Source organism: Lethenteron reissneri, unplaced genomic scaffold, assembly GCF_015708825.2.
Source record: "Lethenteron reissneri isolate LAM-NWPU_2019-01 unplaced genomic scaffold, ASM1570882v1 scaffold_170, whole genome shotgun sequence".
In the NCBI taxonomy this organism is placed as follows: Eukaryota; Metazoa; Chordata; class Hyperoartia; order Petromyzontiformes; family Petromyzontidae; genus Lethenteron; species Lethenteron reissneri.
Genome location: NW_026891443.1, coordinates 50034 through 74490, shown reverse-complemented (window position 1 = coordinate 74490; position 24457 = coordinate 50034). Strand labels below are relative to the sequence as shown.

The following is a 24457-nucleotide window of genomic DNA, read 5'->3' as shown; positions in this document are numbered from 1 at the left end:
CATGTCACCTGCTGCCGCGTGACGTCACGAGGGACCGGGAAGTTTCCGCTCGGCCCGTGCGCTGAAATCCGAGGTGAGATTCTCATCGCGGTTGTTGTGGTGGTTGTGGTTGTTGTGGTGGTTGTGGTTGTGGTGGTTGTGGTTGTTGTGGTGGTTGTTGTTGTGGTGGTTGTGGTTGTTGTGGTGGTTGTGGTTGTTGTGGTGGTTGTGGTTGTGGTGGTTGTGGTTGTTGTGGTGGTTGTTGTTGTGGTGGTTGTGGTTGTTGTGGTGGTTGTGGTTGTGGTTGTTGTGGTGGTTGTTGTTGTGGTGGTTGTGGTTGTTGTGGTGGTTGTTGTTGTGGTGATTGTGGTTGTTGTGGTGATTGTGGTGATTGTGGTGGTTGTGGTTGTGGTTGTTGTGGTGATTGTGGTTGTTGTGGTGGTTGTGGTGGTTGTTGTTGTGGTGGTTGTTGTGGTGATTGTGGTTGTTGTGGTTGTGGTGATTGTGGTTGTTGTGGTGATTGTGGTGGTTGTGGTGGTTGTTGTTGTGGTGGTTGTTGTTGTGGTGATTGTGGTTGTTGTGGTGGTTGTTGTTGTGGTGGTTGTGGTGGTTGTGGTGGTTGTGGTGGTTGTTGTTGTGGTGGTTGTGGTGGTGGTTGTGGTGGTGGTTGTTGTGGTGGTTGTTGTGGTGATTGTGGTTGTTGTGGTGGTTGTTGTGGTGATTGTGGTTGTTGTGGTGGTTGTTGTGGTGATTGTGGTTGTTGTGGTGGTTGTTGTGGTGATTGTGGTTGTTGTGGTGATTGTGGTTGTTGTGCTGGTTGTTGTTGTGGTGGTTGTGGTGGCTGTTGTGGTGGTTGTTGTGGTTATTGTGGTGGTGGTTGTGGTTGTTGTGGTGGTTGTTGTGGTGATTGTGGTTGTTGTGGTGGTTGTTGTGGTGGTTGTTGTGGTGGTGGTTGTTGTGGTGGTTGTTGTGGTGATTGTGGTTGTTGTGGTGGTTGTTGTGGTGATTGTGGTTGTTGTGGTGATTGTGGTTGTGGTGGTTGTGGTGGTTGTTGTTGTGGTGGTTGTGGTTGTTGTGGTGGTTGTTGTTGTGGTGATTGTGGTTGTTGTGGTGATTGTGGTGATTGTGGTGGTTGTGGTTGTGGTTGTTGTGGTGATTGTGGTTGTTGTAGTGGTTGTGGTGGTTGTGGTGGTTGTTGTTGTGGTGGTTGTTGTGGTGATTGTGGTTGTTGTGGTTGTGGTGATTGTGGTTGTTGTGGTGATTGTGGTGGTTGTGGTGGTTGTTGTTGTGGTGGTTGTTGTTGTGGTGATTGTGGTTGTTGTGGTGGTTGTTGTTGTGGTGGTTGTGGTGGTTGTGGTGGTTGTGGTGGTTGTTGTTGTGGTGGTTGTGGTGGTGGTTGTTGTGGTGGTTGTTGTGGTGGTTGTGGTGGTTGTTGTGGTGGTGGTTGTGGTGGTGGTTGTGGTGGTTGTTGTGGTGGTTGTTGTGGTGGTTGTGGTGGTTGTTGTGGTGGTGGTTGTGGTGGTGGTTGTGGTGGTTGTTGTGGTGGTTGTTGTGGTGGTGGTTGTGGTGGTTGTGGTGGTAGTTGTGGTGGTGGTTGTTGTGGTGGTTGTTGTGGTGGTTGTGGTGGTTGTTGTGGTGATTGTTGTGGTGGTTGTTGTGGTTGTTGTGGTGGTTGTTGTGGTGATTGTGGTTGTGGTGGTGGTTGTTGTGGTGATTGTGGTTGTTGTGGTGATTGTGGTTGTTGTGGTGGTTGTTGTGGTGGTGGTTGTGGTTGTTGTGGTGATTGTGGTTGTTGTGGTGGTTGTTGTGGTGGTTGTTGTTGTGGTGGTTGTGGTTGTTGTTGTTTACCGAGGTAGAGCCTCGCTCTCTCTCTCGTAGGGATGTTATTTGAGTAGCAGCGAGCATGGAAGCGATGTCCACGTTGGAACTTTACAACGCGGGCCTAGTGCCTCCTGCCCTCGCCTGGTCGCGTTCGCTTCAATTCTCTCGCTTAGATTTCGATTTGAAGCTTTCGTGACTGCAGGGATTCATCTTCTTGGTTTTTTCGGTAAAGTCACGTCTGAATGAAACACCCCAGGGTCTTCCCGACAGACCTGGTCTTCACCTGAGGACGGCTGCTTGCGTTGTGGCCGAAACGTCGTGAGAATTGTATTTTATTTTGTTTTATTTTTATTATTTCCCTTCTACGCGACTTTACCGAAAGAACCAAGAAGATTATCTCGCTTAGTTTTGCAATCTGTGGAAGAACGTAATCAGCCAGGAGACGCGTTAGTTGTGTGTTGACCCACTCTCTGTGTTGCATTGCATTACTTTTATAATTTTATTAAGTTTGTTTGATTAAGTGCAGTCACCAAACCTCCAAATCTCTCATTGACACAAAGCCGTAATTATAATATGTTATAATAATTATAATATGTTATACTAATTATAATCAAATATGCTCCAAATGTCCCCCCCCCCCCCCAATATGTTGCTATAAAAATATTTGTAAATAATAATTGCGATGCTCTGTTAATAAAAACAACAATTTGCTAAGCCACAAGATCTGGACTTGTCTTCATGTAACAATACATAGATTCCTGTTTATAGGATTGCGTTGTACTTCATGAATCCCTAATCTCTGCCATTACATACTATGAAACAAGAAAGGTAAAAAAGAAAAAACAGAGCAATGTATTACAATACACTATTAGACATTATTGTATCAAATAAAACAAAGTCCATCCCATGTGCTAGTGAACTTAAAAACATATTTTAGGGAGGAAATGGCAGGAAAATAGTTTTCAAATTTAGATATTTTTCTGGGGGGGGGGACCCCAGACCCGTGGAAGATTTGGTCCCCCCCAATGTTGACTCCATGGCTACGGCCTTGCATTGACGTGCTAGTTTCTCTACCCCCCCCTCTCTCTATTTAAGGCCTCAACACAGAGGCGTTGTTTCTCTGTGTGCCTATGTGTGTCTCTCTCTGTGTGTCTCTGTGTCATCTCTCTCTGTGTGTCTATGTGTGTCTCTCTCTCTCTGTGTGTCTCTCTGTCATTTCTCTCTGTGTGTCTATGTGTGTGTCTCTCTCTCTGTCATCTCTCTGTGTGTCTGTGTGTGTCTCTCTCTGTGTGTCTCTGTGTCATCTCTCTCTGTGTGTCTATGTGTGTGTGTCTCTCTCTGTGTCTTTCTGTCATCTCTCTCTGTGTGTCTATATGTCTCTCTCTCTCTGTGTCTATATGTGTCTTTCTCTGTGTGTCTTTGTGTCATCTCTCTCTGCTTATGTGTCTGTCTATGTGTCTCCGTGTCTCTCTCTCAAATTGAGCAATCTTTGGAAGAACGTTATCAACCAGGTAGGGTGTTGACTGTTATGTTAGATGACTCTAAGTTTAATAGGTTTGTTTCCTCTTTCATTTGTACCTGATGATGATTGCTTGTGTTGCAGTTGAAACGTCGTATGCTATTATATAATGTATGTATTTATTCTACGTGACTTTACCGAAAGAACCAAAGAGTATCTTGCTTAAGTTTTAATTTCCCTTCACCTGGCTCGCTACTTTGTAACTTTGTTTGTTTTAAATATTCAGTTTTTTCCATTTTTTACCAGGCCACACTCGCTTGAGCTGCTGTACCGCTCTTGTTTTCAAAAGCGACCTGCCCACAACAACAATAACAACAAGGTGAGGCTCGTCAACAGCGTGGTGGTGTTCGCTCTAGACACGTGGCGGTGTTCACTCTAGACACGTGGCGGTGTTCGCTCTAGACGCGTGGTGGTGTTCACTCTAGACGCGTGGCGGTGTTCACTCTAGACACGTGGTGGTGTTCACTCTAGACACGTGGCGGTGTTCGCTCTAGACGCGTGGTGGTGTTCACTCTAGACACGTGGCGGTGTTCACTCTAGACGCGTGGCGGTGTTCACTCTAGACACGTGGTGGTGTTCACTCTAGACACGTGGCGGTGTTCGCTCTAGACGCGTGGTGGTGTTCACTCTAGACGCGTGGCGGTGTTCACTCTAGACACGTGGCGGTGTTCGCTCTAGACGCGTGGTGGTGTTCACTCTAGACACGTGGCGGTGTTCACTCTAGACGCGTGGCGGTGTTCACTCTAGACACGTGGTGGTGTTCACTCTAGACACGTGGTGGTGTTCACTCTAGACACGTGGCGGTGTTCACTCTAGACACGTGGCGGTGTTCACTCTAGATGCGTGGCGGTGTTCACTCTAGACGCGTGGCGGTGTTCACTCTAGACGCGTGGCGGTGTTCACTCTAGACGCGTGGCGGTATTCACTCTAGACACGTGGAGGTGTTCACTCTAGATGCGTGGCTGTGTTCACTCTAGACACGTGGAGGTGTTCACTCTAGACACGTGGAGGTGTTCACTCTGGACGCGTGGCGGTGTTCACTCTAGACGCGTGGCGGTGTTCACTCTAGACACGTGGAGGTGTTCACTCTGGACGCGTGGCGGTGTTCACTCTAGACGCGTGGCGGTGTTCACTCTAGACACGTGGTGGTGTTCACTCTAGACACGTGGTGGTGTTCACTCTAGACGCGTGGCGGTGTTCACTCTGGACGCGTGGCGGTGTTCACTCTGGACGCGTGGCGGTGTTCACTCTAGACACGTGGTGGTGTTCACTCTAGACACGTGGAGGTGTTCACTCTGGACGCGTGGCGGTATTCACTCTAGACACGTGGCGGTGTTCACTCTAGACACGTGGCGGTGTTCACTCTAGACGCGTGGCGGTGTTCACTCTCTACATGTGGAGGGGAAACCCGGGGATCGGGAAGGAAATCCACGCGACCACGGGGAGAGAGAGAGAGAGACACGTAAACTACAAATATACAGCAGGCGTCAGGGTCGGGATCGAACCCACGACTTCCTGTATGCCAGGAGAGGTAGTTAACATCTCACCACGGAGAGAGAGAGAGACACGCAGCCTCGGCTGTGTTGGTTGATCCTCAATGAATTACTTGGTGGAGTGAGGAAGCATTAATACTGAGCAGGTGAAGGTGGCCAGGCGTGGGTCTGGACACACCACCACCTGTGAACCGTGCCAGTGTGTGACAGTGGTGGAGCCAGTGGGGGTGGGGTGGCACGTGCCCCCCCAACGATCCGATAGAAATCCGTAATTTCGATAGGATCATTGGGGTTTATTAGTAACTAGCTTCACTACCCGGCTTCGCCCGGGACTTGGATTCTTGTCTTGGATTCATTTAATATTCCCTCATAATTCACTGAAAAACCCTGAAAAAATTGATGCTTGCAAGAAGGAAGCCTAAACACTTCAATTTACCTAAATCGGATGTTTTCACTCAAGGAAATTCAACCTGAACCCACTGCTACGTCAGGTCGATTTTTGCCACTCGGGAAGGAAATGACGTGGCGTTCGCTTAGAAATTCCAGACAGCATAAGCTGTGAAATTTTCATGACGCCAGAGCTCAGCGTTGGAGAGTTTTTGCTGCTTCACACAAACAAACAGGTGTAAGTTCTGTTTTATATTTAAGATGGCAGTTGTACCCGTTCTTCACACGGATTTGTATTGAAACTCCGAGAAGCCAAAAAGTCTATTTTTATTTCCTGAAGGCATCAACACGTTCAGCGAGCGCGATGACGATCACACGCGTCGAATGAAAAGCAAGGGACAAGTCCTTTCTTACTAACAACTCCTTACTTACTAACAACTCCTTACTTACTAACAACTCCTGTAATTTTTTATTGCTGGAGGGGTTTCCCCCCCTACACTGAAAATCCTGGCTCCACCTCTGAGTGTGTGACAGTGTCAAGTTTGTATTTGCAGTAAAGTCTATTAACTCTTTTGAGCACAGAGGTTATATCAAAACAGTAGTTTATTTTAGTTTTCCTCTGGAACTCTTTGTAAGAATGGAGTCAGGAAGTGATCACAGCACACACGTGCAGCAGCTGAAGTCGGAACTGCTCATCCCAGCAATTAAGGACATCTGTGCCTGGCTTCACACCTCTAAGTTGCAATTGAACATTAATTTTTGCATTTGTGCATGACACAAATAGTATTATTTTCAACACCCTTTGCTATGTCAGCTGAATTTAGCTTTCATAAACATTCATTTTGAAGCCAAACAGCTGAAATTGTGTGCTCTGAGTTTTGGGTTAACGTTCATTTTGAAGATACGAGGGCTTCCAGGCATGTTTATGACCATTTGCCCTCTCATTGTGTGCCATAACAGCCCGTGTGATGAATTTGGGACACTTTTTCACTATATCATGAATATATGAATAAGTATAGACGTGTAAGTCACGTGTGACTGTATATGCATTCCTCTTTCCTCGATACTGATGTGTAGATGGTGTGGATATTCTTTGTTTCTGTCTGCAGCTGTCGCTGCCTCTGCAGAAGTGGTCTCATGGAGCAAAGGCACTCGGCGCGGCTCGGTGCAAAAAGGCAACAATGTGACCGGTGTGCATACAGCACGGATTGTCCTGAACATTTGACACGGCACCAGAGAACTCACACAGGAGAGAAACCCTTCAAGTGCAGTGTGTGTGGGAAGGCGTTTGCACATGCATCTGCTCTTATAAAACACCAGAGAACCCACACGGGAGAGAAACCCTTCAAGTGCAGTGTGTGTGGGAAGGCGTTTGCACAGTCATCTGCTCTTATAACACACCAGAGAACACACACGGGAGAGAAACCCTTCAAGTGCAGTGTGTGTGGGAGGGCGTTTGCACATTCATCTGCTCTTGTAAAACACCAGAGAACCCACACGGGAGAGAAACCCTTCAAGTGCAGTGTGTGTGGGAGGGCGTTTGCACATTCATCTACTCTTGTAGAACACCAGAGAGCACACACGGGAGAGAAACCCTTCAAGTGCAGTGTGTGTGAGAAGGCGTTTTCACGTTCATCTGATCTTAAAATACACCAGAGAAGACACACGGGAGAGAAACCCTTCAAGTGCAGTGTGTGTGGGAAGGCGTTTGCACAGTCATCTGATCTTAAAATACACCAGAGAAGACACACGGGAGAGAAACCCTTCAAGTGCAGTGTGTGTGGGAAGGCGTTTGCACAGTCATCTGATCTTAAAATACACCAGAGAAGACACACGGGAGAGAAACCCTTCAAGTGCAGTGTGAGTGGGAAGGCGTTTGCACAGTCATCTACTCTTGTAGCACACCAGAGAGCACACACGGGAGAGAAACCCTTCAAGTGCAGTGTGTGTGAGAAGGCGTTTACACTTTCACCAAATCTTCAAAGACACCAGAGATCACGCAAGCATCAGAAGATCCACAAGGAGTGGAGTCTGAAATCAGCTTGTGAAAGTCAAGGTGCCTCAATGAGCCCATCCCTCATCAAACAAGAACCGGAAGAAAATCCCAGCTTGGACACTTTTAAAGAAATCAAGGTGAAATATGAAGAGGTGAAGGTGAAATGTGAAGAGGTGAAGGTGAAATCTGAAGAAGTGACGGTAAAATGTGAAGATGGAGATTCAACTCCCAAATGTGACCTTCACATCGATGGAGGCAACGTGAAGCAGGAGGAGAATTCTGACTGTGAGGCAGAGCGAGGCAACTCCCAGCAGTTTGTGGAAGTGGAGGTGTGGGTGGACTTCCTCCGAGACAATACAAAGTCAAATGGAGACCCGGGAGATGCGTAAGCCTTAGACCAGTGGTTCTTAACCTGGGTTCGATCGAACCCCAGGGGTTCGGTGAGTCAGTCTCAGGGGTTCGGCGGAGGTTAAGACACACACCTGACTCGTATGATTGTGCACCAGTAAAACATGTACCTATGTTTTGAATTTGAAAAAATAATTTTATTTTTCCAATTAAGAAGGGTTCTGTGAATGCGCATATGAAACTGGTGGGGTTCAGTACCTCCAACAAGGTTAAGAACCACTGCCTTAGACGATGCCGCTCCAATAGATGCACCTTTGTCACAGGCCTCTAATGACAAGAATGTGAAGTTGAACACTCAGTTCCTAGGTTCAACCTGCAGGGTAAGAGCGGCCAGTCTTTGTGGACCTGTGTGTTGGGTAGATCTCTAACCAGGAGCGAGAGCCAATAAGCTCCCAAGCATTCACTATGTTATCATAATTGCATTTATATTGTGCTTGCTTAATTGCCTCGGCAATTCGTAGTTTTGTATCGTTTCTCGTCTCAAACACTCGAAGAGCATCCCCAAGTAGCAGCTGCCCCTGTGTGGCACAAGGTGGTGGCCCTGCACCGGCCTGCATGTGAACAAGAGCCTGTCAGTAGGGGGCGATGGTTGATGTGGCATCTTAGTTGTGGAGTTTGTAGGTAATGTTTAGAATTTGCTCAATTTTGACCCAGACGACAGCATCCAATGGCCTACTCGTTTTGAATGACACAATAGTATGTTGTACATACACTATTAAGCAGACAGTGTTTTTTGTTTATCTTGTTAATACGATGTAACCTGATGCAGCATATTTCAATGCAGTAATTTAACTTCGTAAAAATTATTGTCAATAATTTAGAATGAATACTTGTCCGATTGTGTGCGTACATGTAACATTTTGTCTACAAGGGTCAAACATTGATTAAGTGATGTTAGGACAAAGTGTGTGTTTTTGGAGTAACCTGTACAGATCACTCAGGTGAGACTCATTGTTCTTGTGATACAGGTCAAAGAGTACTTTTGTGGTTTCAGGAAGCATCTCCCTCTGGAGCAACTCATTGTCTTTGAAATAGGAGCACACTCGGATCATTCATCAGTTACAAGGCAAACCACTTAAAAGTTACACATAGAGGAGGTACATTCTCTACAACACGAATTATAATTTTGCATTACGTGTTGACGTAGATTTTGTCTAACTCGGACTAGAAATGCTCCTTGCTGATTAACGTCTGGATGTCCGTAACTATCGGTTGAAACAAGCCCGGCTGCTGTTGAGACGCTGTGCACCAATAAGGGTCCACAGGTGGCTTGCACTGAATAATTGACGCACTCCCAGAAGTCCGTGCTAGTTATAGTTTGTGTAAAACATTCATTTGTTTCGTGGAGAGATTGATAAATGAAAGATGTTGTGTCTGCTGATCTGCTTCATAGCAAGGAGGTAATTCTAAGAGCCTATTTGAAATGCATTTTTGGTATAGATTTGTATTTGGTTACAAGGCAGAGCACATCTAGTAGATACATTCTCCACAACAACACTCATTAGAATTTTGCATGACGTCTTATATGTTGGCGAACTCGGACAAGAAATGGTCCTTGCCGATTAACGTCTGGATGTTGACAACCATGGGGTTGAAGCAAGCCTGATTGCCTGCGGTGCCCCTCACAACCATTCACGGCTTTCGGCCAGGAAAGTCACGAAGAAAATTGCACATGAACGACGCATTCACGCCAACTCCCGATGCTCCATTTTGGAGTTTTAAAATGAAACAACTTTGAATTGTATTATGTTTTAATTAGATAATTGTATTATATCATTTTACATCTGGAAGACTTAATTGAAAACAACATTTCGCGTGAATTATTTTCGTCGTTAAGTAGATGGCCTTACCGGGGTTCGGTTTGATGCGGACTTTCTCCTGGTTGGGATCGCGGGGTGGAGATAAGGCGACATAGAGCTGGCCGTGCCAGAAGACCGCCGTCTGCAGATCGATTCCAACGCGATCGAACGTCTGTCCCTGCTCCTCCGTCGTTCATGCAGGGGGCGCGTAGGTTTGCAGCGCCTCCTGCATGAAAACTAAGTAAAGTGCAGCGTTCATCACAGACAGATGAAGTTGTGTGCTTATATAAGAGTACTCGCGGGAAGTACCCGGTGTGAAATTTCCCACCTTTTATCGTAATATATAGGATACTAAGGCTAAGCACACCCGAGGATTGCACTTTTGTTGAAAAATGAAGTTGCAAATATTTGTCCATTATTGGCCAAAAACGGTATGCCGATATTCTATATTGGGACGTGCACATTTCATCATAAAATGTTCCACTTTTAATCTAATACATAGCATACTAAGGGTAAATACAATTGATGAATTAACTTTTTGTTGAAAAAAAAAGCTATGAAAATTTGGCTTATTTTGGTTAAAACCGGCATAAGTAAGTATCCCTGATTTTATTTTTGGGGCGTGAAAATTTAATCGTGAAATTTTCCACTTTTAAAGTAATATAGAGCATACTAATGCTTAACAAAATGGAGGAATTCACTTTTTCTTGAAAAATCTAGCTATGAAAATTGAGCAAATTTTGACCAAGAACGGCATTGGTAAAGTATGCCGATTTGATCTTTTTACTTCAAATTTCATTGTGAAATTTCCCACTTTTAATGTAATATAGAGGCTACTCAGTCTAAACACAACCGAGGAATGCACTTTTTGTTTCAAAATACAGTTGTAAAAATTGGTTCAATTTTTGCCAAAAACGGCAGAGGTTAGCATGCCGATTTTCTGTTGGGGTCGTGAACATTTCATCGTGAAATGTTCCACTTTTAATCTAATACATAGCATACTAAGGCTAAATACAATGGAGCCAATTAACTTTCGTCCGAAAATAAATCTGTGAAAGTTGGGCTTATTGAGCCTAAAAACGGCACAGTATGCCGATTAACTTTTCTATATTCGAAAAGTTAATTCATGAAATTCCCCACTTTTTAACGTAATATATGGGCTACTCAGGCTAAACACAACCAAGGAATGCACTTTTCGTTGCAAAAAAAGCTAAAAAAAATTGGATCGATTTTGCCAAAAACGGCCTAGGTTAGTATGGCGATTTTCCTTTTATGGACGTGAAAATGTCATCGTGAAATGTCCCACTTTTAAAGTAATATAGAGCATACTAATGCTTAACAAAATGGAGGAGTTAACTTTTTCTTGGAAAATCTAGCTATGAAAATGTAGCAAATTTTGGCCAAGAACGCCATTGGTAAAGTATGCCGATTTGATCTTTTTACTTCAAATTTCATGGTCAAATTTCCCACTTTTAATGTAATTTATAGGCTAATCATGCTCAACACAACCGAGGAATGCACTTTTTATTTAAAAATACAGCTGTAAAAATTCGTTCAATTTTAGCCAAAAACGGCAGAGGTTTAGTATGTCGATTTTCTGTTTGGGACATGAACATTTCATCGTGAAATTTTCCAATTTTAATCAAATACATAGCATACTAAGGCTAAATACAATGGAGCAATGAACCTTTGTCGACAAATAAGGCTGTGAAAGTGTGGCCAATTTTGGCCGATTTAATTTTTTTACTTTAAAATTTCATGGTGAAATTTACCACTTTTTTTTACGTAATATATAGGATACTAAGGCTAAGCACACCCGAGGATTGCACTTTTGTTGAAAAATGAAGCTGTAAAAATTTGGCCATTATTGACCAAAAACGGCATTTTAATCTAATACATGGCATACTAAGGATAAATACAATAGAGGAATTAACTTTCGTCCAAAAATAAAGCTGTCAAAAGTTTGGCTTATTGAGCCTAAAAACGGCACAGTATGCCGATGAACTTTTTTATATTCGAAAATTTCATGCATCAAATTCCCCACTTTTTAACGTAATATATGGGCTACTCAGGCTATAAACACAACCAAGGAATGCACTTTTCGTTGAAAAATAAAGCCATGAAAATTGGGCCAATTTTGCCAAAAAACGGCCGAGGTTCGTATGGCGATTTTCTTTTCATGAAAATGTCATCGTGACATGTCGCCAGCGGTGTGCTGGAGAGCCAAGCCACGACGTCTACAAAGTGCTGCTCATAGCGAGTAGCAGCACCGGTGCAGGTCGTCACGGCACACACAGAGGGGGTGGTGGGTGGCCAGCACCACGCCCGGCCGCCTTTGTCTCCCCAGTGCTGGCGATGTTGACACACCGCACCGGGGACTCGTTTGAGGCTGAGTCGACTTAGGGGAGGCCCAGGACCGGCTCAGAAAGTCGTCTCTGGCGGCGTTGGCCACGAGCGGGAATGGAACTCGGCTGGTCGGTGCGGAGCGCAGCGCTCACCACGTCACTGCCGCTCCCCTTCTGTCAACAAACTTGAACTCTGACCCAGCCCTCTGACGTCACAGCGCCGCGTGATCTCATCGGCGTCAAACGCAATGGGGAAGTGTGCCTCGCTAGTGACGTCATGTCACCTACCCCGACCACCGCGCTCTTGCGCGTGACGTCACCTACGCTAGGCCGCTGCCGATGTCTGTCCCAGTGCCAATCCTTATTTGGGCAAAGCCACGCCCGGTGACTGGCGGCTCATTAACATAATTTATTCGTGAAAGGCGTCGCGAGTTGAGAGCCGCTCATTGTGGGAGGGGAGTGTCATCGTACCCCGCGAGTGACGTCATGTCACCTGCTGCTGCGTGACGTCACGAGGGACCAGGAAGTTGCCACTCGGCCCGTGCACTGAAATCCGAGGTGAGAAATTCTCATTACGGTGGTGGTTGTTGTGGTGGTTGTTGTTGTTGTGGTTGTTGTTGTTGTTTACCAAGGTAGAGCCTCTCTCTCGTAGGGATGTCAATTGAGTAGCAGCGAGCATGGAAGCGATGTCCAGATTTAAACTTTACAACGCGGGCCTAGTGCCTCCTGCCCTCGCCTGGTCGCGTTCGCTTCAATTCTCTCGCTTAAGTTGAATTTGTCTTGACCCGGCTCGCCACTTTGTAACTTGTTTTACTTTAAACATTCACACAGTTTTTATTTTTACCAGGCCACGCCCGCTTGAGCTGCTGTACCGCTCTTGTTTTCAGCAGCGACCTGCCCACAACAACAATAACAACAAGGTGAGGCTCGTCAACACGTGGCGGTGTTCACTCTAGACGCGTGGCGGTGTTCACTCGACACGTGGCGGTGTTCACTCTAGACGCGTGGCGGTGTTCACTCTAGACGCGTGGCGGTGTTCACTCTAGACGCGTGGCGGTGTTCACTCTAGACGCGTGGCGGTGTTCACTCTAGACGCGTGGCGGTGTTCACTCTAGACGCGTGGCGGTGTTCACTCTAGACGCGTGGCGGTGTTCACTCTAGACACGTGGTGGTGTTCACTCGACACGTGGCGGTGTTCACTCTAGACGCGTGGCGGTGTTCACTCGACACGTGGCGGTGTTCACTCTAGACGCGTGGCGGTGTTCACTCGACACGTGGCGGTGTTCACTCTAGACGCGTGGTGGTGTTCACTCGACACGTGGCGGTGTTCACTCTAGACGCGTGGTGGTGTTCACTCGACACGTGGCGGTGTTCACTCTAGACGCGTGGCGGTGTTCACTCGACACGTGGCGGTGTTCACTCTAGACGCGTGGCGGTGTTCACTCGACACGTGGCGGTGTTCACTCTAGACGCGTGGTGGTGTTCACTCGACACGTGGCGGTGTTCACTCTAGACGCGTGGTGGTGTTCACTCGACACGTGGCGGTGTTCACTCTAGACGCGTGGCGGTGTTCACTCGACACGTGGCGGTGTTCACTCTAGACGCGTGGCGGTGTTCACTCGACACGTGGCGGTGTTCACTCTAGACGCGTGGCGGTGTTCACTCTAGACGCGTGGCGGTGTTCACTCTAGACGCGTGGCGGTGTTCACTCTAGACGCGTGGCGGTGTTCACTCTAGACGCGTGGCGGTGTTCACTCTAGACGCGTGGCGGTGTTCACTCTAGACGCGTGGCGGTGTTCACTCTAGACGCGTGGCGGTGTTCACTCTAGACGCGTGGCGGTGTTCACTCTAGACGCGTGGCGGTGTTCACTCTAGACGCGTGGCGGTGTTCACTCTAGACGCGTGGCGGTGTTCACTCTAGACGCGTGGCGGTGTTCACTCTAGACGCGTGGCGGTGTTCACTCTAGACGCGTGGCGGTGTTCACTCTAGACGCGTGGCGGTGTTCACTCTAGACGCGTGGCGGTGTTCACTCTAGACGCGTGGCGGTGTTCACTCTAGACGCGTGGCGGTGGTCACTCTAGACGCGTGGCGGTGTTCACTCTAGACGCGTGGCGGTGTTCACTCTAGACGCGTGGCGGTGTTCACTCTAGACGCGTGGCGGTGTTCACTCTAGACGCGTGGCGGTGTTCACTCTAGACGCGTGGCGGTGTTCACTCTAGACGCGTGGCGGTGTTCACTCTAGACACGTGGCGGTGTTCACTCTAGACACGTGGCGGTGTTCACTCTAGACACGTGGCGGTGTTCACTCTAGACGCGTGGCGGTGTTCACTCTAGACGCGTGGCGGTGTTCACTCTAGACGCGTGGCGGTGTTCACTCTAGACGCGTGGCGGTGTTCACTCTAGACGCGTGGCGGTGTTCACTCTAGACGCGTGGCGGTGTTCACTCTAGACGCGTGGTGGTGTTCACTCTAGACACGTGGCGGTGTTCACTCTAGGACACGTGGCGGTGTTCACTCTAGACACGTGGCGGTGTTCACTCTAGACACGTGGCGGTGTTCACTCTAGACGCGTGGCGGTGTTCACTCTAGACGCGTGGCGGTGTTCACTCTAGACGCGTGGCGGTGTTCACTCTAGACGCGTGGCGGTGTTCACTCTAGACGCGTGCCGGTGTTCACTCTGGACGCGTGGCGGTGTTCACTCTAGACGCGTGGCGGTGTTCACTCTAGACGCGTGGCGGTGTTCACTCTGGACGCGTGGCGGTGTTCACTCTAGACGCGTGGCGGTGTTCACTCTAGACGCGTGGCGGTGTTCACTCTAGACGCGTGGCGGTGTTCACTCTAGACGCGTGGCGATGTTCACTCTAGACACGTGGTGGTGTTCACTCTAGATGCGTGGTGGTGTTCACTCTGGACGTGTGCCGGTGTTCACTCTGGACGCGTGGCGGTGTTCACTCTGGACGCGTGGCGGTGTTCACTCTGGACGCGTGGCGGTGTTCACTCTAGACGCGTGGCGGTGTTCACTCTAGACGCGTGGCGGTGTTCACTCTAGACGCGTGGCGGTGTTCACTCTAGACGCGTGGCGGTGTTCACTCTGGACACGTGGTGGTGTTCACTCTAGACACGTGGCGGTGTTCACTCTAGACGCGTGGCGGTGTTCACTCTGGACACGTGGCGGTGTTCACTCTGGACACGTGGCGGTGTTCACTCTAGACACGTGGCGGTGTTCACTCTAGACACGTGGCGGTGTTCACTCTAGACACGTGGCGGTGTTCACTCTAGACGCGTGGCGGTGTTCACTCTAGACGCGTGGCGGTGTTCACTCTAGACGCGTGGCGGTGTTCACTTTAGACGCGTGGCGGTGTTCACTCTAGACGCGTGGCGGTGTTCACTCTAGACGCGTGGCGGTGTTCACTCTAGACGCGTGGTGGTGTTCACTCTAGACGCGTGGCGGTGTTCACTCTAGACGCGTGGCGGTGTTCACTCTAGACGCGTGGCGGTGTTCACTCTAGACGCGTGGCGGTGTTCACTCTAGACGCGTGGCGGTGTTCACTCTCTGCATGTCGAGATGGGGACAACCGGGGGTCAGGGTCGGGATCGAACCCACGACTTCCTGTATACCAGGAGAGGTAGTTAACACCACGGGGAGAGAGACGCAGCCTCGGCGATGTTGATTGATCCTCAATGAATTTCTTGGTGGAGTAAGGAAGCATTAATACACCACCACCTGTGAGCCATGCCAGTGTGTGACAGTGTAAAGTTTGTGTTTGCAGTAAATTCTATTAACTCTATTGAACAGGGAGGTTATATCAAAGCTGTAGTTTGTTTTTTGTTTTCCTCTGGAGCTCTTTGTAAGAATGGAAACAGTCAAGAAGTTAACACAGCACACACATGCAGCTGAAGTCAGATCTGTTCATCCCAGCATTCAAGGACATCGTGAGCCTGGCTGGCTTCACACCTGTTGTATATGTTGGGCCTTGAAAAATTAATTAAAAATAATAAAAATTAAATGTAAATAGGAAAAATGTGTAATTATCCGAAATTATGCTAATTAGGGAGGTGATCCTATTAAGTTATGCAACTGTATGCAATTATGCTAATGTATGCAGTTATGATAATTATGCTTATCTTCGTTGCCTAGGGTCGTATTATCACTCGGGATAATACAATTAGTCTCGTTTTAACATTTACTGATTGTGTCTTCGTGTCTCCAAATTCAAATCTCACCGCAGGATACAGTTCTCATATTTGAGATCATTACGCATGAACTTAGGAAGGCACCACTCGGACTCTTTTGTGTTAAGAAATTTAAATTTCTAACCAAAAACATAACTTTAATATTCGAAATCTTATGCTTGGAATTGTCAACACAGTACCCCTGGAGATGTTCTCATTGATCCGTACATTTAACCCTCAATGATTACGTTGTTTACTGGGTAACAGAACATTCGATTAATTCCTCAGAGTAACGCGAGCATATACGGCGATAGGAAGACGTCCTTAAACATGCATGCGACGATATTCATACGAACGGCAATAAAGAAACATTTCCCGAAAGCAAAAGTATACGTCAATTAATTCATTGGCAAGATTATGCAATCAACGAAAAGGAATGACAAAAATACTTCTGAACGACCGTATCCACGTAACTCAATGGGCAGTAAATGCTTTTCATCTTATTCGTCCCGATATGCGTGTTGTGTGCGTGTGTCTTCTTTTCCACTTGTTGACTTGGCGGATTACGCGGTACGGCGTTCCTTGTGCTGAAAATACCTCGGGATTCCCAGCAGGGCCGCTGGGACGGCGTGTGTGTGTGTAGCTGTGTGTACGTGTGTGTGTAGCTGTGTATGTGTGTGTAGCTGTGTGTACGTGTGTGTGTACGTGTGTGTAGCTGTGTGTACGTGTGCGTGTGTGTAGCTGTGTGTACGTGTGTGTAGCTGTGTGTACGTGTGTGTGTGTGTAGCTGTGTGTACGTGTGTGTGTGTGTGTGTAGCTGTGTGTACGTGTGTGTAGCTGTGTGTACGTGTGTGTGTAGCTGTGTGTACGTGTGTGTGTGTAGCTGTGTGTAGCTGTGTGTACGTGTGTGTGTGTAGCTGTGTGTACGTGTGTGTGTGTAGCTGTGTGTACGTGTGTGTGTGTAGCTGTGTGTACGTGTGTGTGTGTGTGTAGCTGTGTGTACGTGTGTGTGTGTGTAGCTGTGTGTACGGGTCTGTGTGTGTGTAGCTGAGTGTACGTGTGTGTGTAGCTGAGTGTACGTGTGTGTGTGTGTAGCTGAGTGTACGTGTGTGTGTGTGTAGCTGAGTGTACGTGTGTGTGTGTGTAGCTGAGTGTACGTGTGTGTGTGTGTGTAGCTGTGTGTACGTGTGTGTGTGTGTGTAGCTGTGTGTACGTGTGTGTGTAGCTGTGTGTACGTGTGTGTGTGTAGCTAAGTGTGTGTGTGTGTAGCTGAGTGTGTGTGTGTGTAGCTGTGTGTACGTGTGTGTGTGTGTGTATAGCTGAGTGTACGTGTGTGTGTGTAGCTGTGTGTATGTGTGTGTGTGTTTAGCTGTGTGTGTGTGTGTGTAGCTGTGTGTACGTGTGTGTGTGTGTGTGTAGCTGAGTGTACGTGTGTGTGTGTAGCTGTGTGTACGTGTGTGTGTGTGTAGCTGTGTGTACGTGTGTGTGTGTGTAGCTGAGTGTACGTGTGTGTGTGTAGCTGTGTGTACGTGTGTGTGTGTAGCTGAGTGTGTGTGTGTATAGCTGAGTGTACGTGTGTGTGTGTAGCTGTGTGTACGTGTGTGTGTGTGTATAGCTGAGTGTACGTGTGTGTGTGTAGCTGTGTGTATGTGTGTGTGTGTTTAGCTGTGTGTGTGTGTAGCTGAGTGTACGTGTGTGTGTGTAGCTGTGGGGAGCAATAGTGTAGCGGTTAGCGCGCTGCGCTATGAACCTGGCGACCCGGGTTCGATTCCCGCTCACGGCCAACACCAGTGACGATTATCTGAACCGGTCCTGGGCCTCCCCTAGGTCGACTCAGCCTTAAATGAGTACCTGGTGCGGTGTGTAAACGTCGCCACTGGGGAGACAAAGGCGGTCGGGCGTGGTGCTGGCCACCCACCCCCTCGTGTGCCGTTCTGGCCTTCATAGGTGCTCGCTAACAGCACTTGACCCTACAGTCTGTTAAGGCTATACGGGGATCTTTGTAGCTGAGTGTACGTGTAGCTGTGTGTAGCTGTGTGTGTGTAGCTGTGTGTAGCTGTGTGTACGTGTGTGTGTAGCTGTGTGTACGTGTGTGTGTGTAGCTGTGTGTACGTGTGTGTGTGTAGCTGTGTGTACGTGTGTGTGTGTGTAGCTGTGTGTACGTGTGTGTGTGTGTAGCTGTGTGTACGTGTGTGTGTGTGTAGCTGTGTGTACGTGTGTGTGTGTGTAGCTGTGTGTACGTGTGTGTGTGTAGCTGTGTGTACGTGTGTGTGTGTGTAGCTGTGTGTACGTGTGTGTGTGTGTAGCTGTGTGTACGTGTGTGTGTGTGTAGCTGTGTGTACGTGTGTGTGTGTGTAGCTGTGTGTACGTGTGTGTGTGTAGCTGTGTGTACGTGTGTGTGTGTAGCTGTGTGTACGTGTGTGTGTGTGTAGCTGTGTGTTCGTGTGTGTGTGTGTTCGTGTGTGTGTGTGTAGCTGTGTGTACGTGTGTAGCTGTGTGTACGTGTGTAGCTGTGTGTACGTGTGTAGCTGTGTGTGTGTGTAGCTGTGTAGCTGTGTGTGTGTGTAGCTGTGTGTGTAGCTGTGTAGCTGTGTGTGTGTGTAGCTGTGTGTACGTGTGTGTGTGTGTAGCTGTGTGTACGTGTGTGTGTGTGGCTGTGTGTACGTGTGTGTACGTGTGTGTGTGTAGCTGTGTACATGTGTGTGTGTGTAGCTGTGTGTGTGTGTAGCTGTGTGTACGTGTGTGTGTGTATTAAACACACGGCACTCTTCCTCTTGGCGTTGCAGCTCTCTTCACTGCTGGTTGAGTTGGCGTGATGCTCGCCGTCGGCGGTGTGCGATGATTCCGTCATCAGATAGCGCGCGCAGCTTGTCTGATGGTCGCCGCTCCTCACTCTGGCATTGGTTCCCAGCTGGTGCTGGTCGGTGTGTATGTGGGTCGAACCCACGGCGCTCTCGCTGGCGCTGACACTCTTGCTCATGGGCGGCTGGTCAGGCTCTTTCCACTGCTCCGTGCTCTCTCCTTGATCGTGCAGCTGCCAGCTTCACACGGACACCTGCCCTTACTTCAGGGCTTGCGCTGGCTCAGGCTCTTTCCACTGCTCCGTGCTCTCTCCTTTCTCTCTCCTTGCTTTCGCCCTTGGCGTGCAGCTGCCAGTTTTGCACTGGCATTGTGTTACCTCTCCCGCCCTCACTTCGGGGCTTCGCCTTGTCGTTGCTCAACTTTCGTGCTCTCCACCCTTCTTCTAAGAGGGCTGCTGCTGTGAGCTGCTCGTCGCTGGCTGGATCACTTACTCTCAAAACTTGTAAATTGTATTAGCACACCTCTTACGCAACTCTGATAGCTTGGTACAATACAACTTATCGCAAACCCTCGATTCCACAAGCGACTCAAAACATCAGGATGAATGTAGAATAAACTTTCAGCGATACTCTGTCAGTTCATACCGAACTCAGCTCTTAACAACACATCGTCCCTTCGCTCCACGAGACACGACACCCATGGTTGATCTCGAGGCCATGCCCCGGAGTTTGCCCCTTTGCAATACTGAATTGCATGATCTGATCTGTGTCGTTGGTTATATCTGTGCGTCTCTTGCGAGAGAAAAAAAACAGATGCCCTCTGTCACCGTCCTCTCTCCGCGGCCGCGCCTGAATGCCCCCCCCCCTTCCCTTGATGACCCCGGATGGGCTGTTTTCCATCTAAGTTTATGCTTGTTGGCATCCCTCCCCCTTCGTTGTGTTTGTTAGCTCAAGGCCAGACACCCTTCATACGTAATTGTGGCTGCCATGTGTTTGTGTCAAATTGTTGGAAGACAAAGGTGGCCGGGGAGGCTTTGATTCCATGGAATACATATTATCTGGTCTTGTGTGTGTTGGACCTATTTCTTGTACCTCTTATGAGTTACCCCGGGTCTAATATCTCGTGGTTATTATTTGGTTCATGTTTAACCAAGAACCAAGATTCGTAATGCCCCTCGTTGTTACCATTATTCCGAGGGTTTTGCCAAGCTTTGTTGTAAGTCTGTGTCACCAGGGATCGGTGTTTTATTTTGAGTTATATTTTGATATCCCGAGGCTGGAGATATAACCAAGCGCTCACTTTCTTGTCTACCAGAATGCACATTCCTTGGTTCTCTTGGTGAAGTTACATGGATAGAAAGATACAATACAAAATGATATACGAGTTGAATAAGGGTGAAATAAAATAAATAATAAACAGGACCCTGCGGGGTGGGCTGGTAGGAACGAATATCAAAGAATATAAACATAATGTATTATTACACTTGTTTAGCCAGGAAAGCCCCACTGTAGGTTTTTGTAGGATCCTGCCAAGTGTTTGCAGTAGGGGGCGATGTTGCTACACCTAATCGGACGATACGAAGGGAGACTTTGAGGCCTATTTCTAGGCTTTAGGCCTAGCTGTAGGCTTTAGGTCGCTGTGAGTTAATATTTAATTTAAATGTTTTAATTATTAATGTAAAAGCTTGAAATTTAAATGTTTCTATTTTAAAAAATCAGGGAATGTAACATTGTGAAACATTAACTCCCTTTCACACACGCGGGGGTACGATACGAAGGGAGAGTTTCAGGCCTAGTTCTAGGCTTTAGGCCTAGCTGTAGGCTTTAGGGCGCTGTGAGTTTTTTTATTTAATTTCAAAGTTTTAATTAAAAGCTATCTCAGGGAATTATAAGGAATGTTACACGTGTTTAGCCAGGAAAGCCTAATTAATTTAAATGTTTTAATTAAAAGCTATCTGAGGGAATTATAAGGGAATGTTACACTTGTTTAGCCAGGATAGCGTCACTGAGTCTCAAGGTTTTTGTAGGGTCATGCCAAGTGTTTGCAGTAGGGGGCGATGTTGCTACACGGACGGACGATATAATCTATTGGTGTCTGGTCCACTTCGTTCCTACCAGTATAAAGCCGCTCGTATAGACTGCAGTCTATAACGTCGATTTGTTCTTTTTGACGAGTTTCAAACTTTTGCCGTTAAAGAAAATGCGAGTTGTAACGTCCGTTTGTCTCTGCTATGTGCTCTGGAGATTTGTTTGTGAACTGTCCAAAACGTCCGGGGAGGTCATGTCATATGGTCATCTGCCAGCCTGGAGATTTCCAGATAGTCGCGAACCCCTCTTTGCCCCGAAGTTTGTTGTTTAATGACCTCCAGATGCTTGGTGTGGTTTGAGGGGTAGCGGAGTTGAGTGTTGGTTTCATTTATTAATTATTTAAGGAAAAAAATGGGTCGAATTATTCTCAATATATATTTTTGGAAAAGGTCTATATATACAACACACATCTAAGTTGCGATTGAACATGAATTTATGAATTTCTGCACAACACAAATAGTATTATTTTCAACACCTTTTGCTATGTCAACTGAATTTAGCTTTCATAAATATTCTTTTCGTAGCCAGACAGCCGAAATTTGTGACCATTTGCCCTCTCATTGTGTGCCATAACAGCCCGCGTGATGAATTTGGGAAGCTTTTTCACTATATCATGAATATATAAATAAGTATTGACGTGTAAGTCACGTGTGACTGTGTATATGCATTCCTCTGTGCATCGATACTGACGTGTAGATATTTTTTTTTCTGTCTGCAACTGACGCTTCCTCTGTACTTTCCTCTGCAGAATTGGTCTGATGGAGCAAAGGCACTCGGCGCAGCTCGGTGCGACAAGGCAACAATGCGACCGGTGTTCATACAGCACGAATTGTCCTGAACATTTGACACGGCACCAGAGAACACACACGGGAGAGAAACCCTTCAAGTGCAGTGTGTGTGGGAGGGCGTTTGCATGGTCATCTACTCTTGTAACACACCAGAGAACACACACGGGAGAGAAACCCTTCAAGTGCAGTGTATGTGGGAAGGCATTTGCAAAGTCATCTGCTCTTGTACCACACCAGAAAACACACACGGGAGAGAAACCCTTCAAGTGCAGTGTGTGTGGGAAGGCGTTTTCAGATTCATCTACTCTTGTAACACACCAGAGAACACACACGGGAGAGAAACCCTTCAAGTGCAGTGTGTGTGGGAAGGCGTTTGCACAGTCATATGTTCTTGTAGAACACCAGAGAACACACACGGGAGAGAAACCCTTCAAGTGCAGTGTGTGTGGCAAGGCGTTTACAAAGTCATCTACTCTTGTAACACACCAGAGAACACACACGGGAGAGAAACCCTTCAAGTGCAGTGTGTGTGGGAAGGCGTTTGCACTTTCATCTACTCTTGCAACACACAAGAGAACACACACGGGAGAAAAACCCTTCAAATGCAGTGTGTGTGTGAAGGCGTTTGCACAGTTATCTGCTCTTGTAGCACACCAGAGAACACACTCTGGAGAGAAACCCTTCAAGTGCAGTGTGTGTGGGAAGGCGTTTGCAATGTCATCTGCTCTTGTAGCACACCAGAGAACACACACGGGAGAGAAACCCTGCAAGTGCAGTGTGTGTGGGAAGGCGTTTGGAAGTTCATCGACTCTTAAAAAACACCAGAGAACACACACGGGAGAGAAACCCTTCAAGTGCAGTGTGTGTGGGAAGGCGTTTGCAAGTTCATCGACTCTTAAAAAACACCAGAGAACACACAAGCATCATAATATCCACAAGGAGCGGAGTCTGATATCAGCTTGTGAAAGTCAAAGTGCCTCAATGAGCCCATCTCTCATGAAACAAGAACCGGAAGAAAATCCCAGCTTGGAAACTTTTAAAGGTATCGAGGTGACATATGAAGAGGTGAAGGTGAAATGTGAAGAAGTCATGGTGAAGAGCGAAGAAGTGAAGGTAAAATGTGAAGATGAAGATTCAACTCCAAAATCGGACCTTCACATCGATGGAGGCAACGTGAAGCAGGAGGAGAATTCTGAATGTGAGGCAGAGCGAAGCAACTCCCAGCAGTTTGTGGAAGTGGAGGTGTGGGTGGACTTCCTCCGAGACAATACAAAGTCAAATGGAGACCCGGGAGATGCGCAAGCCTGAAACGATGTTGCTCCAATAGATGCACCTTTGTCACAGGCCTTTAATGACAATAATGTGAAGTTAAAAACTCGGTTCCTAGGTTCAACCTGCAGGGTAAGAGCGGCCAGTCTTTGTGGACCTGTGTGTTGGGTAGATCTCTAACCAGGAGCGAGAGCCAATAAGCTCCCAAGCATTCACTATGTTATCATAATTGCATTTATATTGTGCTTGCTTAATTGCCTCGGCAATTCGTAGTTTTGTATCGTTTCTCGTCTCAAACACTCGAAGAGCATCCCCAAGTGGCAGCTGCCCCTGTGTGGCACAAGGTGGTGGCCCTGCACCGGCCTGCATGTGGACAAGAGCCTGTGAGTGGGGGGCGATGGTTGATGTGGCATCTTGGTTGTGGAGTTTGTAGGTAATGTTTAGAATTTGCAAAATTTTACCCAGATGCCAGCATGCAATGGCCGACTCGTTTTGAATGGTGCATTAGTATGTTGTACATACACTTAAGCAGACAGTGTTTTTTGTTTATCTTGTTAATACGATTTAACCTGATGCAGCATATTTCAGTGCAGTAATTTAACTTCGTAAAAATGATTGTCAATAATTTAGAATGAATACTAGTCTGATTGTGTGCGTACATGTAACATTTTGTCTACAAGGGTCAAACATTGATTAAGTCATGTTAGGACAAAGTGTGTGTTTTTGGAGTAACCTGTACAGATCACTCAGGTGAGACTCATTGTTCTTGTGATACAGGTCAAAGGGTACTTTTGTGGTTTCAGGAAGCATCTCCCTCTGGAGCAACTCATTGTCTTTGAAATAGGGAGCACACTAGGATCATTCATCTGTTACAAGGCATACCACTCAAAAGTTACACGTAGAGGAGATACATTCTCTACAACACGAATTATAATTTTGTATTATGTGTTGACGTAGATTTTTGTCCAATTAGGACGAGAAATGGTCCTTGCTGATTAACGTCTGGATGTTGACAACCATTGGTTGAAGCAAGCCCGGCTGCTGTTGAGACGCTGTGCACCAATAAGGGTCCACATGTGGCTTGCACTGAATCATTGACGCACTCCCAGAAGTCTGTGCTAGTTATAGTTTGTGTAAAACATTCCTTTGTTTCGTGGAGAGATCGATAAATGAAAGATTTCGTGTCTGCTGATTTGCTTCATAGCAAGGAGGTAATTTTAAGAACACATTTGGAGTGCATTTTTGGTACATATTTGTATTTGGTTACAAGGCAGAGCACATCTAGTAGATACATTATCCACAACAACACTCATTAGAATTTTGCATGACGTCTTATATGTTGGCGAACTAGGACAAGAAATGGTCCATGCTGATTAACGTCTGGATGTTCACAACCATGGGGTGAAGCAAGCCTGACCGCCTACAGCCCCCTCACAACCATTTACGGCCTTGGGCCAGGAAAGTCACGAAAAATTGCGCATGAAAGATGCATTCACGCAAACTCCCGATGCTCCGTTTTGAAGTTTCAAAATGAAACAACTTTGAATTGTATTATGTTTTAAATTGTGTTTCTTCAATAAAAGCTTATATC

General features: G+C 47.1%; 1 protein-coding gene across 2 annotated transcripts; it reads left to right on the top strand.

Moving 5' to 3' along the window:
* Window positions 1–6: 6 nt before the first annotated feature.
* Window positions 7–24457, top strand: LOC133339249 (zinc finger protein ZFP2-like). 2 transcript variants are annotated; one of them, XM_061547395.1, is made up of 4 exons: window positions 7–73; window positions 3566–3638; window positions 6309–7174; window positions 21650–24457. In XM_061547395.1, the coding sequence occupies exons 3-4, from the start codon at window positions 6337–6339 to the stop codon at window positions 22903–22905; spliced, it is 2094 nt and encodes a 697-aa protein (XP_061403379.1). In that variant the 5' UTR covers window positions 7–73; window positions 3566–3638; window positions 6309–6336; the 3' UTR covers window positions 22906–24457. The 2 variants fall into 2 exon arrangements, with proteins under 2 accessions (XP_061403379.1, XP_061403378.1); XM_061547394.1 differs by lacking the exons at window positions 7–73; window positions 3566–3638; window positions 6309–7174 and adding exons at window positions 12172–12305; window positions 12595–12667 and having other exon boundaries at window positions 21558–24457.

Bases quoted from the DNA above. Each gene is read 5' to 3' on its own strand.
- LOC133339249 (XM_061547395.1), top strand. From the start codon at position 6,337: ATGGAGCAAAGGCACTCGGCGCGGCTCGGTGCAAAAAGGCAACAATGT. The intron at 7,175-21,649 runs ATCTTCAAAGAC...ATTGTCCTGAAC, and splicing joins GGCGTTTACACTTTCACCAA to ATTTGACACGGCACCAGAGA.